This window comes from Pelecanus crispus, chromosome 1, assembly GCF_030463565.1.
Source record: "Pelecanus crispus isolate bPelCri1 chromosome 1, bPelCri1.pri, whole genome shotgun sequence".
Classification (NCBI taxonomy): Eukaryota; Metazoa; Chordata; class Aves; order Pelecaniformes; family Pelecanidae; genus Pelecanus; species Pelecanus crispus.
In genome coordinates this window covers 104,155,183-104,172,358 of record NC_134643.1, presented here as the reverse complement: position 1 = coordinate 104,172,358, position 17,176 = coordinate 104,155,183, and the positions used below count along the sequence as shown (strand labels likewise).

Sequence of the window (17,176 nt, the reverse complement as noted above, 5' to 3'; positions counted from 1 at the left end):
CTAGATGCCTCAAGGCTTGGGGCATCGACCACCTCTCTAGGAAGCCTGTTCCAGTGTTTGACCACCCTCTCAGTAAAGAACTGTTTCCTAATGTCCAGTCTAAACCTCCCCATTTTAGCACAGGCTTTCATAACTGCATTAATTTCTTCCCTGATTTCTGTTTCTGGTTGTTGCATTTGCATTATAAACAGAAGCGGTAATTGCTATATACAAAGTTCCTGTTCAGCCTTCGTTTGGTTCTAACTGTATGAAGAAACCCTACATTGACAGAATTTTTTGGGAAGGTTCAGCTAAATGGTTCAGCGTTTTAGAAATATTTAGGGGAAAAAGGTGTCGAGGACATGCTGAAAAAGAACCCACGACATCCAAACCCAAATTACTTGGCCTTATGTTATGAGGATGCTAAGACTAAATAGCAGAAGCAATCATATCTTACAGTGCTGATTACTGTAAATTAATCTAATGCAAATTAAGGCTATTCAGACATGTGTTTCTGACATCTACCAGCTTTTGAATAGTGAATTTGTTCAGCTTCTTAATTAGTTAATGTTGAATTAGAGTAATACACAAGGACTGAACAAGTTTCACATACTGTTGTGCATCCCTGCTCTCTGCTATATTGCTGCTTGTAAGATCAAAACCTCAACTGCAGGAGCATCTTTCAAAAAAAAAAAAAAAAAAACCAAACAAAAAAACCAAAAAAAACCAAAAAAAACCAAAAACCCTGCAGCTATGTCTGTTACACTGTAAGGAGAGCCAGAGAAGGGTGAAAGATGTTTTGCCTTGAATTGCAGAGGAGTTCTGAGATGATGTGAAATGATCAAGCAGTTCACGTTTCAACCACACAAAAAGAGACAACTCTGTAACCCGCCAGATTTCTGCAGATGTATTGCTTCCCCACCCCTTTCTGCACTGTCTTAACAGAAGAACTAGAAAAGGGAATCAGCTCAGACATATACCCTGGGTAAACCTAACAGGATGCAAGAGGCCATCTGAACTGCACTTTTTAAACCCACGGGAACCTCTTCTCTCTACCATGCCCAGAAAATGAAGGCTCCTCCAGTCATGCTGATAAAAAGGATCTTACTGTACATCTTTCTAGTAATGCTGGCTCAGAGCAACTATCAAGTTTACGGTAAGATGTGGTCTTATAATTTAACCTGTCTGTAGTTATTAAACATTGTGGGGGGAGAACAGAAACCAAAACAGTGTCTAGTGTACCTTGGATGTAATCCGTGTCGTATTTTATTACCATAGCAGAGACTTCTAATTCGATTAAAGACAATGACGATGACAATAATTGAGAAATATTAAGTAACAGCCTAGACCAGAACCCCAGCACTTGAGGACCAAATACATCTTGCTTTGTAGCCAAAGGCTCTGCCCTCAAGGGGTTTGGCAGCATTTAAGCCTCTGCTTGAAATCCAGGAATCCTACTAGCTCTGAACTGGATTGAGCAAATTGTCCTTACCAGATAAGTGAGCTACCTTCTATTATTTAGCTTAACTCCATCTAATTTTCACCTCACTTTCAACTTTGAACCTTCACAATTTTAACTACAAACGTTCTACTAATTTGAACTGATGTGAGAACTACACTCTGCCCAGTGTAGAACTACACTTCCCCTACATGAAGCTTAGTTGACATGCATGACTAACTCTGCAAATCTATAGCATCTTTTGACACTCCTTGTTTTTATGAGTAAAGCACATTATTAATACCAATAGGAAAGTTTTAAACAAGCGTTCAGAGCATTCCTTGGAAGGGAAACGCAAACATTTAGCTTAAAAGACATGAATTACCAGGTCAGTTAGATGCAGCTGTTTCTTAATCAGGGTGTGATCTGAGCTTGGGCAGGCTACTGAACAGATTTACATTTGATTTTCAAATGAATGAACTAACATGCTTCTGAATGGGGTGTATCTAGAGCTGATACTTCCATTTAGGATGCAAAGGAGGTTATCTTCTTTCCTTGTAAGAGTTAAGTACTGTTTCTATTCACTTCATTAAGTCTGCATGTGGTGTTAGTCCCTCACACAATCACCTCTCTGCATTGTCCTGTATAGTTCATTAATGGATGGACAAATCCTCAGTACTCATCTGCCAGGTTCCTAGATACTGTTTTTAAAACAGAATGTAATTTCTGTTATGCTGCTTCTAGCATGTATCTTGTTTACACAGAATTTATTTTACTAGGTTTTATTTTTTGATCTGCATCAAAACTACGAGGAAATGGGCTCAAGCTGCACCAGGGGAGGTTTAGGTTGGATATTAGGAAAAATTTCTTCATGGAAAGGGTAGTCAAGCATTGGAACAGGCTGCCCGGAGAGGTGGTGGAGTCACCATCCCTGGAAGTGTTCAAAAAGCAGGTAGATGTGGTACTTTGGGACATGGTTTAGTCTAGTCTACCCTTGATTGGTTTAGTGTGGACTTGGTAGTGTAGGTTAATGGTTGGACTGGATGATCTTAAAGGTCTTTTCCAACCTAAACGATTCTATGATTCTACTTGGGGTCTTCTGAGAACGATAATACTATTTCCTTCTATGCACCTATATTACTAAAAATATCAGAATCATGTTTATAGGAGCATTACAGAGAGAAAAGTTGTCCTGATTTTGGCTGGGATAGAGTTAATTTTCTTCATAGTATCTGGCATAATGCTGTGTTTTGGATTTAGCATCAGAATGATGTTGATAACACACCGATGGTTTAGTTTTTGATAAGTAGTACTGACACTAGTAAAGGGCTTTTCAGCTTCCCATGCTCTGCCAGGTGCACAAGAAGCTGGGAGGGGGCACAGCCAGGACAGCTGACCCAGGCTGGCCAAAGGGCTATTCCATGCCATATGACATCATGCTCAGTATAGAAACTGGGGTGGAGTTGGCTGGGCGGGGGGCAGTTATCACTGCTCAGAAACTGGCTGGGCGTCGGTTGGTGGGTGTTGAGCAATTGCACCGTGCGTCACTTGTTTTGTATATTCTTTTATAATAATAATTATTATTATTATTTTCTCTTCCTTTGCTGTCCTATTAAACTGCCTTTATCTCAACCCACGGGTTTTACTTTTTTTCCCGATTCTCTCCCCCATCCCGCTGAGGGGGGAGGGTGAGCGAGTGGCTGTGTGGTGCTTAGTTGCCGAGTGGGGTTAAACCACGACAAAAGTTTTGCAAGTCAGTCTCTACAGAACCATGATGTAATTTTTTTTTTTTAATGTGTTTACATTTTAGCTGTAAGTTTTCCAAGCTTGTTTGGTTTTTATTTTGAAGTAAGGCGAAAATTGAAGCCAAGTTCTTTAAGCTTTATATGTTGCAAATCTATCCAAAGTTTGCCTTACTCCTAACAGAAACAAAGTCGACCACTCAGATTTCAGAAACAAAGTAAATAACCAGCAAAAGTTTTCTAAATTAGGGAAGCAGAAGTAAGCTTGTTTCTGACAAGTCACAAGCATAAGCATCTTCTGCCCCCACATGCCAGCAATTTTAGTCCCCTTAGACCCCATCTCCTTTGTAACACCAAAGAACAGGTTGTTCCCATCCAGTCTCACAAAGAGTGGTTGTTGCTGTCTGGACAGCACACACGAAGTAAATGAAATGTTTCATCTCAGTGAAAATAAAACCCAGCAAGTCTCCCCTTGCTCCAAGAAGCTCCAGCCAGTAACTAAGTATGTGCACACATGCCCACTAACAGTGGGCACGGTCCTCTGCTCAAATATCACCTTGCTCTTAGACCTTCTTGTGGGATAGCCTGTACAAGCTAACATTCAGCTAAATAGAAATGGTCCATCTTCAAGTTTCAGTTATCAAAATATAAAGGCATGTTTTCTTCACTTACACAGCTTTCATCAAAGAATAGTTAAAAAATGATGAGACGATCTGTCAGCTACTTCAGGAAGCAGGTCAGCTTTACAAATACTACCATTACCAGGAAATAAAAACAGAAACACAATAAGATACCTAGAAAATCCTTCATTGTACACCAAGTAAATAGAAAAAGCACATTACTGTATCTTTAAGATGACATGGGGAAAATTAAGTGAAAAGGACTAAAATTAAATATCCATTAGCAAAACAACATTCTTCAAAAAATCCAAATTGTAATATAAATATGTAAAATATGTAAAATGACTAAAATAAAGTTTTACATCATTCCTTGGAAAGCATTCTCTGAAGCTGGGAGAAGTCTAAAAAAGGCTTATTCAGGTATCACTTAATATGTCTTGTGAAGTGCTTCTCTCTCTAAATACACCTTACCTAAATTCAAGGAGGGAGCATATTTTTCCATGAGTTCTCCTCACAGCCTGTTTCCTTTTTGATTTTTAAAATTAACAAAGTCATGAAGGTCTCAGTGTTAAATGTGAAGCCCCAACAAATCAATGCACTTTCTGGTGTAGTTTTTGTGCTATGGCCTTAATCAGAAAATCCCCAGAATATGGGACCCGAGTTAAAAACATTTCTAGTGCTTCGCTGTGTTCACAGACTGACCCAAACGTAGGATTCAAAACTAACTGTAGACATTTATTTTTCATGAATAATTGACATTTTATACCTCAGCCATTATCTGCCTCAGGGAACGATACATATGACTTGTACTCTATCCCATCCTTTGTTCCTTTCTTTTTTTAAAACGGAGGAGAGAGGGAAAAACAAAGTAAAGATATATCCTTTCAAAAACAAATGCCTCAGAAGTTTCAATTAGTAAGTCTTAGTTTACTGGAGTTGCTTTGAGTTCTTATATGACCAGGTGTGAATGACATCATTTATATTTCAAAGATTAGAAGGCTCAATTTTTAGCTATTATTTTTCTGCTAATGGATTGAGTTAGGTAAATGGAAAGCCATCTCCATTAAACCTCTTTTGTTTGCTTAATGAGTCATGTTATGACTATGTTTTCTAGAACATAAGAATAATTAAAAATGTTGGATTGTTTTTATATAAGACAGTATTGTCATGGTTATTTCCCTACTATACAAGTTATGGAATGCATGCTTTCATTTGAAATCCTTATCCTGGCAGTACACTGTACAGAAGATTTTCCTTACCTGTGCAAATCAATTCTTGGTGCAATAGAGCCTGGCCTGCTGCAGCCTCTTCAGGAACACACTTCAAGTGATCTAAAAGAAAATGTGCTTTTAGTCGATCTGAATCTTACCGAGGAGTGTAAGTTTGAAGCTGATATATAAAGCCTCCATATGGTGCAGGTTCTTGTACCCTCTTGAAAACTGCACATTCAGATATTTGTCATGACCACCCATATATGTGACATTGAAAACTTAAGACTCGGTATGGGACCTTGTAACTGGTTTCAGGTCTCAGCTCATAACAGTGTTAAAGAAAGGGTAATTAAATTTATCTTGGAAACCACTTGCACATATAGCGTATAATTGACAGACAGTGTCTCTACCTACCATTGACTTCTCATAAGCCACAGCAGTCAGCAGATAGAAAAAAGTTAAGATACACTGTCACAGGAAAAGCACGCCAAGCCATTTTTGTGCTCATTCAGTAACTGAGGTTTATTTCATGTTTGTCTTTCTAATGACAACCGATGAACAGAAAAAGTTCTCTCATTCTCAGGTGCTTTGATTTTTTTCCCTTGTTAAAAAAGATATATCCGTCATTCTCTAGGGTATTATGGTTTATGTTGTTATTTAATCCCAAAACTTCACTGACACCTATTCCTATCAAATGGCTTTTACAGGAAATCTGTAAAAGTTATTTTAAAAGTTTGCCAAAAATATTTCATTCTATTAAAAAAAGTCCCAAATATTTTCATTTTTAAAAGTATTTTCTCCACTGCTTTTTATCCACTTAAAGTTTCTTGCCAAGTGAGGTGTGACTGGGGAGAGAGGAAAGGTTAACTAGAGATTTCAGGGCATGTTCATTATGAATTCCCACACTTAATTACTAGAGAAAAAAAGGCTGGATTATAGGAAAAGGCTTTCTCTAGCCCAGATTTTCAATTACTGAAGTTCAGAATAATTCAAACTATGAATTTCCCAAAGCCTGAGGAAAATGTTTAACTCTTATTCACTCATCTCTGCTGATGATACTGTTCTAGAAGGTCCCCAAATTGATGACTAATAACATTTGCCAAGGACTAGGTTTCTTCCTAGCAAAAATTCGAGAGCTTAAAGTCCAAGTCATTCAACCATCAGTCATTAACAAGTCACAGAAACATACAAAAGCAATTGTGATTATTTTTCCATGCTCCAAGCATTGTTTCATAACAATTTTAAAAAAATAATTAAAGGCAGCCTAAAGTCCAATTGCTTTAAGCCTCTGAAGGGAAGGCCTTTTTTTGCAGGCTCTGAAGACAGTCTACAAATTCTCATACACACTGAAAGGCAAGCAGTAGCTTGTATAGCTCCTGGTTAGGAAGTTCAAAAGGTTGCTCTATTTGATTAACAGTGGGGGGAAACCTCTGAATAAAATAGTGGTGTTTACCTAGCAGCCAAAGGCTTCTTCCAAGGGATCCACAAATGATAACTAAGAAAATTAAATCAATTTTCACTAAGCTAAATTTCTTCCACCAAGTCTACAGCTACACTGGAAGAAAGGAAAAAAAAAAAAAAAAAAAAGGAAGAAGACACTATAAACTGGAGGAAATGGTAGACCAAGTGAAACCTAGTAGCCTCAACCCCCACTTGTTTTAAGGGAAAAGAGGAAGAGGATTTGCACACTAGGGTTCATTGACAGCAGGCTGCCAAACACTTTCACCTGCATCAGCAGCCAGAACTGAAGGCTAAGAGCCAACAGGTGTGTGTAGACCAGTGTCATGCAAGCTTCTACCTGAAAGTTCCTCTGAGGGTCAGTGGGACAGGAGGGCTTTACTGGTCAGAAATCGTGGGCAGGCAGTGACACTATCAGGCTGGGTAGCAAGGCCAGTACAAGTTTTCCCACATGCTGTTCCCAAAGCTCAGTGGCATATTACACAGTAACCTTTTGGAGAAAGCAAGGGTTTTGGAGTCAGGCCCACTCGATGGCAGGGAATTTTGCTCTCGAAACATAATTTAAGCAGACCTGACTATATCGGAATTATACTAGTAAGTGAATGATCCCCACCAAAAGTGATTGATCGCCAGCAGAAGGTGAAGGAGCAGAACTGTGGCACACATTGGCATAGGCACTTGGGGAGAAAAGGAGAAACACTATTCAAGCTCACCTGACTGAGAGATGTACCAGCACATTTTCCTTGAACTCTCTTAAAAACATACTATATGAACAAAAGTAATATAAGTAATAACAATGCAGGAAGTTGTATGGAGGGAAGTTTCTCTTTGTGATATCAGTGCAAGCATATAACAATTGAACTGCTTATACCTTTCATCTACAGAGCAAGGGCTGCACAATAACTACTCTAGAAGCATACTCAGACCTCAGTAAGGCTTCTGCTCAGGAAATTTATATATTCCCACTGAGGATGTGGCTGGAGGGTAATTCAAAACTTTCTGTGCACCCGGTATCATGCCTGTTCCCTCTCTGAGGTTCTGACCAGTGCAAGATAATAATTTCTTTAGGGCAATATCTAGCATTGATAAGACATTTTTCTTTCCAATTACCTACACAACTAAAGTTCATCTGAGTTCATGAGGATTAGTAACCCTGTCCCAAGTGAATGCTTTTTGATGTACAAAATTTGCTCAGTGCTGATCAGGTGATTATTCCAAAAGTGACAGTGGGCAGTGATGTATATTTTGTTGTAAAAGCACCAGATGATTCAAAATCAAGGAAAACCTGACACCCTGCACTGGAAAAACCATAAGAATGAAAAAGGTACAACAATTCCTGCCCCTCTCCCTGGTTAATAATCATGCCGAATGAGAGAGTGTCACTGAAATCTGTTTTACAACTTTGAGAGAAATTGGATATTTTGGACCTTCTAGAAAACTTTTGGATTTTGGTTTGGGTTTTTTGTTGTTGTTTGTTTGTTTTTTTCCAAAAGACAATTTTGGAAAAGATAAAACTATATGATAAAATAATTAGATGAATGACATCAGAAAATATCTGTTCTGCAGAGACCTGCACATCCTTCTGGAAATACCTGTTACAGAGGATTATACCAGAAAGAAGGCTGCTATTAGGGCACAATGCGAGCTTTATAGATACTTCCCAAAGCATTACCTTCCATGGCAATCATTGCTCAAATAGATGAAACCTCTACTTTCTAATTTGAGCTTTTAGTTTCCATTTTTAGGCTATCTATAACCATTTGCTTCTACTGTGCTATGACCAAAGTAGATACGACCTACTTGCCTGAAACCAAATCATGCTTTCTTTTAATCAGAGATGGAAGAGTCTAAGTCAAAGACAAGTGACCCTGCTTCATAACTAAAATGTGTCTGTCAGAATGATCCTATTCAGGCGAGTAGAAAAGGGCCTAGATGACTGGGCAGGGCGTGCTGACCTAACACCTAAATGCTACCTCATGAACATGGCCAGGATCTACATGTTAGAGCTGTTGCTATTGCAATATATTCACCACATCATACACATTGTAATTAAAAAAAAAATATATATATAATGTATATTTACTATATTAAATACTACATTTAATTATTTTATTCACATTAAATATCATACAATATATTAAATGTTATATTAAATATATTAAATATAGTGCTATTGCTACCGCATCCAGATGGATGGTCCCTGGGAGGATATCTCTTCCTGTACATCACATATTTATTTATAATCAGGAGCTACTATTGAGGCAATGCTGTGGCAGAAAGTGGATCGTGAGCATATCTTGTGTATCAGTGGAGACCACATAAGAAATGCCATACTGCCTAAGATCAGTGCTCTGTCTCTGGCAGCAGCAAGAAGAAAGGCTGTTCAGGTAGAGCACGTGAGCATGGCCACTTTCTGTGGTCCATTCCCCTCCTGTCCCCCCAGCAGTTGAACAGTTGCATTGGGGACATCAGCATTTACAACTTTCCCAAGTCTTTTCAGTATCCATTTATGGACCTGATGTCCATGAACTTGTCTACATGACTACATAGACTGACAGGTTAGAAGGTAAATTCAGCTATATTATCCTGACAGGTGTCGGTGTAGGTCAGTTCTCAGGGCCGCCAAACTCAAGTCTCAGTTCTCGGTTCTCAGTTCTCAAACTCTACAAGCTTCCACAGAAACCAGTTCCAGTATTAGTGTTTTCACAGTTAGGAAGTTTTTCCAACTATGTAATCAACCTTCCTTATTTCACTTTTAGCCCATTCTTTCTCCCCATACTTAACAGAAACATGAAAAACCAGATTATTTCATTCTTCTTTTATGTCTTTATGTGATTTTATTGTGTCCTTTCCTCTCATTGCTTTTCTTTAAGTGAAACAACCCCAAGAATTTCAAGCTTTGCTTTATGGCCTTCTTATCATGTTCATGGTATTCGCTGACTTCTTTCCAACTTAGAGAGACTCCAAGCATTACTCCCCTTCTTTCTTGAAGAGCAGTGTGAAAGACTGGACAGGATCTAGGTACATTTACCAGTCCCTAGCAGAACACAAAGGTTATCGCATGTCCCCTGTATGTCTTCTTGAACTAAGCCTGCCTTTTTACAAATAATTTCTCTAATTTACCTGGTAAATCCAATTTATCTATTGATAGCTTTCTCTCTCCACTAACTAGTGAACTAATATTTTCTTAGTTTTACAATCAATATACTTATACTTGATGTGTTTTCCTAAGCACATCTCATTGTCTGCCATGACTTTTCCAATGTATCTCAGTTCTTTTATGTCCCTCCTTAATAACTTGACCTTCTTTATGCTTTTGGAGGTTTCCTTCTTGTCTCAGTGAAAAACTTGCTCATGATTTAGCCAAGATAGTATTTTACTGCACTTCTGTAGTGTAGGTACTTAGTGCTTGTACTTTCATCATTTATTAGATGGACCACCAACTCTGTTTGTGTCCTTCTCCTTTGTATTTACATCCAATGAGATCTCATCTCCCAGGTCTCCAAACTTACTAAAGCTTTCTTTGCCAAACCCAACTATTTTTATTCTGCTGCTCTTCTTCCTTCTCTTCTTAGGGATATTGAATAAATTAAGGCTTCTAGTTCCCCTTGGGTTTTATTCAGACTTTTTTAATTAATAAAAAGAGATTTTTTGGACCCAGAGCTGTTGTCCTCCTTGTTCATTTTCTCATCTCCATCCAAATTATCTGAATTTCCTCCACTTTCCCCTTCTGCAAGGACCAATTTTAAAATCCTTGTCCAAGTTGCTTACCTATGTGCTTTTGCCACTATACTCACCCCACTTCAGTCCTCATTTAAAGCCATCCTGACTAAGCAAAAATTGGTATACAAGGATGATTTCAGATTTGGACCCCTCAAAGCAGAAACTACCCAGGACGCCAAGTCCTGTGAGCAGATGAGTTTCTCTATTGCACGTGACAGAGATATATCAGAGACCACAACTTCTTGCAGTGGCTGCAAATAACCGCCTTACAGTGAATAGTCTCTTCCTCATTATTAAGCAAGATCAGGCACATTGATAGGGCAAAATGAGAACAATATTAAAGTTTTAGGTTTAGAGGCAGCTAAGTGCCTCCTAACTTTTAGACACCCATTCCCAAAGTCACCTTAAAGAGACTAAACCAAAAAAATCAATGGCAGCAAAGCGTTAGCTCTGCTATAATGAAGGCTATGAACACACTTATGCTCAAAACTCAGTATTAGTGAGTGCTCTACAATTTATTTATGGTGAGGAGTACTCTGACATTTGTAGAGAAAAAGTTTGCAAACTAGAGGTCAGAAATGAAAACTGGTAATCTGGCCATGCCAAGCTCTTGAATACACTACCCAGGTATTCACAAGGATTGCTGTATCACATGCATAAGAAATCCTGGCTGATGGTGGAGGTGAGGTGTTCGGTGTCGCAGTTATGTGCGCTGGCTGCCTGGGGTCCTAGAGCCTCTGTCCCTTGAAACAGCACTGGCTGCTGACAGACAGACCCCTCCCCCCTCCACACTGTTCTTTCCTCCCCTATACATTTTTCCTCCCTACATAACTTGCCTTCAACATACTTTACCGTTTTTTCTACTCCCCTCTATCAACCAGAAGATGCAGATATATTTAAGATTTCTTTCTCTGGACTTTTGAGCAATGACTTTCTTCAGTGCACAAGCACTGTACTGTAAGACAGGGTAGGAAAGTAGGGAGCACATGGGTATCACATCGTTTTTGTTACTTTTACTTAGCCAGAGAAATAAAGCACCACAAGAAACATGAATCTTTAATAAAAGGTTAGGACATTCGATACCAAGACCCAGTGTTAAGGTGACATAAGGTATATTTGCATCAAATATAATTCTTTTCATTATTACAATTATAAAAAATCTCTAACAAAGAAAAGCCTTTACTTCTGCAAGTTAACAAGAATTGGGAAGTAAACAATAATCTGAAGTAAATCTAAAAGTAACAGAAAAGGTCTGTGAGAAGGACAAGACAGGAAAACCTGCTATGTATGATTTACGTATTTTCTTTCTAAACTATTAAATTTCTAACTTGACTGAGAAATAGAAAAAAGGGAAAAGTTCATATCAGAGGAAGAATGTGTATTTTAACAATCCTCGTAAAAATGAAAGAACCAATAGTCTTGATGTTATATGTTATCATTATCCCATATAGAGATCAGATCTGCTGCAAGCAAAGGGAAGTCTTGAGTAATGAGAGAGAAAAGAGACTGTGATTAGTGTTATGGGAGTATACAGCAGACTCCCACCACCATGACTTTTGTTGTTTTTCTTCTCTTCTAGGATTTGATGAAACCTTTTGTACAGTTGAAATTCAAGTTAAAAGAAACTCTGAGTACAAAATTAATCTCGGTAACTCTTTGACTATAGACTGTCCAGTTCGTTACTGCAGGAAAAAGCCAGTCATGCAGTGGTGCAAGATAGAGGTGGATACATGTGTGCTGCTGAAGGAGGCCAAAACAGAATGGAAGTCCAATGGGTTTACTCTGGAGCTTTTCTCAGTTAATCAGAATGACAGTGGAATTTATCGTTGTCGAGCAATAGTGGACAACTTTTCCAGTGAGAGCCATGGAATAAAGGTTATTGTTGAAGGTGAGCCCCCTATATTATGAAAGAACCCTTTAAAACAAAAGGATGCTATGTACAGGAGAGCTCATGCATGCTGGACAATGGCTTCTCCCAACATGCTTGTCTGGTAGCACAGTTGTGGTGGTACTCACCACCTTCTTCATGCTTCTATCCTGCCTCTTGGTCCTGGGGAAAGGAAATAACAAAAGAAAGGAATAACAGGAGGATCTGGAAGAGGAAAGCAAAGCTGCCAGCTCCAAACAGCTATTAGTGGACTATTTGATAATAAAATATCAGTTGGAACACAAAAACATTGTGGGAGGACAGCCTGATTATATGTCATATGGACTAGACAGGATGCAAATGGTTGTGTAGTAGCAGTCGATTGGGTCACACAAGAGTAAAGAGGGCAAAGCAATTCAAGCGTCTTGTTGAGAACGATGTCTCTTGCAACAAAGAGAGAGAAAGTACAGTTTTGTACACCAAGAAGTTCAAGAGCAGGAAAGATTACAATAGCTTTAAATGATCTGGAGGAGTTAAGGGCAAGTGAGGCCTTCACATTAACTTAGGCAGTTGGGATGCCAAGTCTAGATTATGACAAGCCATGCCTGCCCTCCTCAATGTTGCTCTGCAGCTAGAAAGTGATCTGTGTGGCCGTAGTGTCCTACTGACCCCAGGCAGCTGAGGTGTACGATTGTTCTGTTGCCAGTTCCTCTTCCGGTAAGTTAGTGAACTTTAAAACCTTGTTTATTGCCACACGAAATGCTGCAGCAGAGGGAGCAACATAAAAATCTATGGCTGTAAATTGCTAGCAGACACAGTATATGTCCAGCTCGTCATGCAAGTTTCCTTTGAAATATGTGTTCTGCTGATCTATTTATTTGAATGCCAAAGAGGTCTGGAAGACAGAATTACTCTGTTGGCAGTGGGAGACCAACACGTCATTCCCCCTTCCCGCAAAACACCCTACCCTTTGCTTGTTGCTTTTTGTTCCCTCTTCCATCAGCAGATTGAAGGGGACCCTTGTGAAGACTTCAGTATGCAGTTCAGAGAACACAACTGAAGTGCAAAATGTCAGGCTGCTGTTTCATTTCCCTGTCTTGCTTTTTTCTTTCAGAAAAGTCTGCAAACATTATCACAATTTCACCAGAAAGTAAGTTCTGATTCTTATTTCCTCTTTAAGAGAAGGCAAATAATCTGTATGGCTATGAATTTCTGGTTAGTGTTTTGTGCAGTCAGGACAAATTTAAACTCATTGCTAAACTACAGTTGCTTTCTTCCCACTTGAACAAAATACAGTCCCTCAAGGGTCACAGTTTTCAAGGCTAGGACTGTCCAGCTTTCAGCATAAAAGGGGAAAAGCGAATCAAATTACCTCCTGGTGGTATACTCTACACTTCTGACACGGTCTTTAATATCCCAGTGATATATGGCTTATACTTACCAAGTGTCAAGAATCATGCTATACCATCACTTTAACATAGGCTGAAGTATGGTTTTTACTCACGGTTGGTTATTGTTCACAATTACAATTGCAAAAATCAGTTGGAAGTTCAGAGCAGTGCTCTAATTCTGACCCCTTGTTTGCTTCTACCAGCCTTCTGCCATGCATAATTCATCAATTATACTTTCCCATGCACTTTTCTTTCCAGTATCTTCAGACTTCTTAGAAAGTCCATGGAGATCTGATGACATGCTGTACGAATGTTAACATAGTACATTAAGAAGCCAGTTGCATCAGGAAGACCTAATGCAAAAAAAAAAACCAAACCCCAAAACCCATACCAAAAAAGGCAGTCAAATATTCCTCTATGCTAATACTTGTTAATGTAATTTTAGATACCACTAGTATCTCAGAAGAGTCCCAAGACTCTGGAAACTACAAGATATTGCACATTATTTGTGCTTCAGCATCCGTGGGTCTATGTTGTCCATTCATCGTTGTATGCATGTTTTGGTGTCTAAGAAGGTACCACAGTAAGTAGTTTTACCATCTAACCTTTGCCCAGTATGCATTTGATTCCGCTCCTTTTCACAGCTTCACAGAAGTTGCACTCAAAGCTCTATGAAAATCCCCTAATAATTACCCCAATTGATTGTTGAGATGTCCTTGTTGAGTGCGCCAGTTAGGATACTGAATCTTTAAGAATTTAATTTGCCCCATGTATTGTTCCCTTCCAGAGACAGCAGGATGGAAGTAACATAAGAACAAATTAAAATCTCAGACTTTATAACAGTTGGAAATTTTTCTCCTGTTTTGCAAATAATCAAGTTAGAAACAAATAGTTTTAGCCATACAGATGCAGTCAAGCTCTCTCCAGTTACATGTTGTAGTCCTAGTTTTCCCTCTAAATTATCAAATAATTACAGTATTAATCTCTCCTGCATTACAGGAACTCTTACACAACTGCCACATCTTAAATCAAGAATGGAACTTAGAGTCATCCATATCTTAAGTGATCTTGCATTTGCCTATTATAATCCCCCCCCCCCCCCTTTTTTTTTATTTTAGGAAAATGAAATTATTTCATCTTCCAATAAAATTTAATACATTTGTTCATAGAATGGATTTTCCATACCCTTTTCTCCCCACCCAGTTCACTGAACATGGAGAAAACTGGCCACAAGTACACCAGGCATTTTTCTGCTCCTATTCAGAGGAGCTCTGTGGAACACAGAAATGCATTCTATAAATGCATCACTCTGTGTTGGCTAGCTTCTGTCAGAATAGTTATTCCCAAATCCAGTTTGGAAATAGATTTTTGTTGTTTGAGGTCTGCTCAACAAGGCAAGGACTCCTATAGAAATTAATACTCCCTCCATAAGCAAAAAGGCACCTTCTCGATGATGGTTTATTGCAATATCTTTTTTTTCCTTTTTCCCAGCAAAGCAAAAGAGCGCACCATTAACTCCACAGAGACAAGAGAGTCTGGTATGTTTAAATTTTGCCACCATCAAGGCCTGACCACATTCTGCATAACCATGTACTGAGAACGAATCTTTGTGTAGTACAAAACGTGGTACAGGATCAGGGACAGATTTAGTGACCTTCTTTGTGCCTTGACAGCTTGGCTTGCCTGGTGTGAGATATCACCATGGCTGAGCTGAGAGAAGGAACTAAGGGACTTAACCACAAAGGTATTTTAGGCATCTAAATTCTTGTTAAAACATATTAATTCATAAGTACCATTTCAGTAAGAGTTTAGGCACCTAAAGCACGTCTGTTGATCTGGTTCAGACTGTCTGCATAAGACAAAAAATGACCCACAGAGCAAGGAAAATGTTTGAAAAGAAAGACTTTCACATGTGGCTAGCATGAATTCACACAGGTCTTGCAGTCAGTTCTAGAGAAATTAGATGGACAGAAGGCAGAACATGAAAGACGTGACCGGAACTGACAGCTATCAATCACAGAGAAAGTGTTGGCAAGGATCAAAGGGCACCAAACAGGTTGCAGAGCTCCCAAAGGGCAAGTTGGAAGAAAGAAAATTAAAAGCAGTATATTCTAAGTGGCTAGAAAAATGGATGTCAAAAGAGGACTTCATGAGAGAGAGAAGAATTTATAGAGGAATTCACAGATTTTGGAGAATTACAAAGATTTATTTGAAAAATAGTAAGTCAAAGAGGATAAGAAGCAAGAGATCAGGCAATGGAAGCATGGAGGTAATGAGGAAAAGGTAGTCTCAGGTTTGGAGGTGAAAATAAGAAAGATTTCATAAAATGAGAAGTGAAAACCTTGAATGAGTGGCATAGAAGAGCTCTCAAAATGATAAATCAGTTTTGCATTAAGTTGGTATCTTGCAAGAAAAGACATGAGAGTTTGGGAAGGGAAATGGAGAAAGGCAGGAGATTTTTAACTTTATTTCAAAGATTGAGATAAAGTTCAGTGACCAGGTGAATCCAATTCACCTGTGCTCAAAAGCAGTTTAAGGGAATAAAGCAACTTGAACAAAATCTTACATGCTTCTTATATAGCACAGGCAACAACCACATATGCATAGAGCTGTGTCCTGTCTGTTTTCTGCAGGTCAGAAGTCCAGCAGCTGCTCCATCCCACGCTGCTGGGACAGCTCAGGCTTCAGAAGAAAGCTCCTCACTTTACTATTGCTCCATGGCTAGCCCACTGCAGGCCTTGCACGGCAACGCCACTTCTGACAACGATGTTCCTCCCTGGAATGCTCAAAGGACAGCACCTAATGCATCTCTTAATGATCCTGTTACTCCTTCCACCTCAGTTTTACTTGAAAGCCCAGATGTCCTCACATATGCTGCACTAAATCATTCTGCTTTTGCAGAAAGATGCCAGAGAAGGGAACTAACTGTAGAAAATGAATTTACAGAATATGCTTCCATTAATGTAAATAAATAAATGTGGCAAGGACTTCTGAGACAACCGTTTTGCATGCAATCCCAATTCTAGCTTCCCTCCAGGATGTTGTTCCTTTCTCTTTTGGGAAAACTTCCCTTTCGTTAAGAGGAACCTATGGATGCTCCCCTGTAATGCCAGAATTCAAAACACAGCCCGTGTTGATGGGTGGGTATTTGCACTGTGTGTTTGTCTCTTAAATAGGGGAATAAAACCAGTCAGCTTTCTTATTTTTCCTTTTTTTCAGAATTCTGCTTCTAGCCTGACTTTGATTTGGTTACAGTTTGAATATAAACAAAGGGGAGAAGCGGAAAGTTTTCCTAGGATAGAAATGTGTAAAATGAATCTGTGAGGAAGACGATACCAAGTCAGGTTAATTTCTCCCAAGTAAAAGCTAAGAATGTTTGTGGGAGAATTTTTCTCTGAGTTTCTAAGAACATTCTTCCAAGGATTCATTTTTTTTGTTCCAGTTTACTCTATCTCCTTGCAAAGTTCTTTGAGTAACATGAATGTCTAAAGCTATTATTAACCAATATCAAGTGAATACTTGTGTGTGTGTGTTTGTTTCTTGTGAAAGACAAGGAAGGAGGAGAGGGTTGTTTTCCTTTTACAAAGAATTCTCACAACATGGGAGGAAATATTGAAATACCGTGCACTCTGTTTTTCTCTTGGTGGGATGATTGGTTAGCTAAGTTATTGCATACTGCTTTTGTCCATGATGAATCAATGGAAATACCAAATGATGAGCAATGACTGACCCCAGCCAAAATCAAAA

At 38.9% G+C, this 17,176-nt stretch overlaps 1 protein-coding gene across 1 annotated transcript; it reads left to right on the top strand.

Annotated features, from left to right (window-relative positions):
* The first annotated feature begins 1,028 nt into the window (after positions 1-1,028).
* Positions 1,029-16,404, top strand: BTLA (B and T lymphocyte associated). Its single transcript, XM_075727790.1, has 6 exons — positions 1,029-1,135; positions 11,751-12,059; positions 13,153-13,188; positions 13,875-14,012; positions 14,921-14,967; positions 16,063-16,404. Exons 1-6 carry the CDS (start codon positions 1,048-1,050, stop codon positions 16,402-16,404), a joined length of 960 nt encoding a protein of 319 aa, XP_075583905.1. The 5' UTR covers positions 1,029-1,047.
* Positions 16,405-17,176: the final 772 nt, after the last annotated feature.

Bases quoted from the DNA above. Each gene is read 5' to 3' on its own strand.
- BTLA (XM_075727790.1), top strand. From the start codon at position 1,048: ATGAAGGCTCCTCCAGTCATGCTGATAAAAAGGATCTTACTGTACATC. The intron at 1,136-11,750 runs GTAAGATGTGGT...CTTCTCTTCTAG, and splicing joins GAGCAACTATCAAGTTTACG to GATTTGATGAAACCTTTTGT. The intron at 12,060-13,152 runs GTGAGCCCCCTA...TTTTTCTTTCAG, and splicing joins AATAAAGGTTATTGTTGAAG to AAAAGTCTGCAAACATTATC.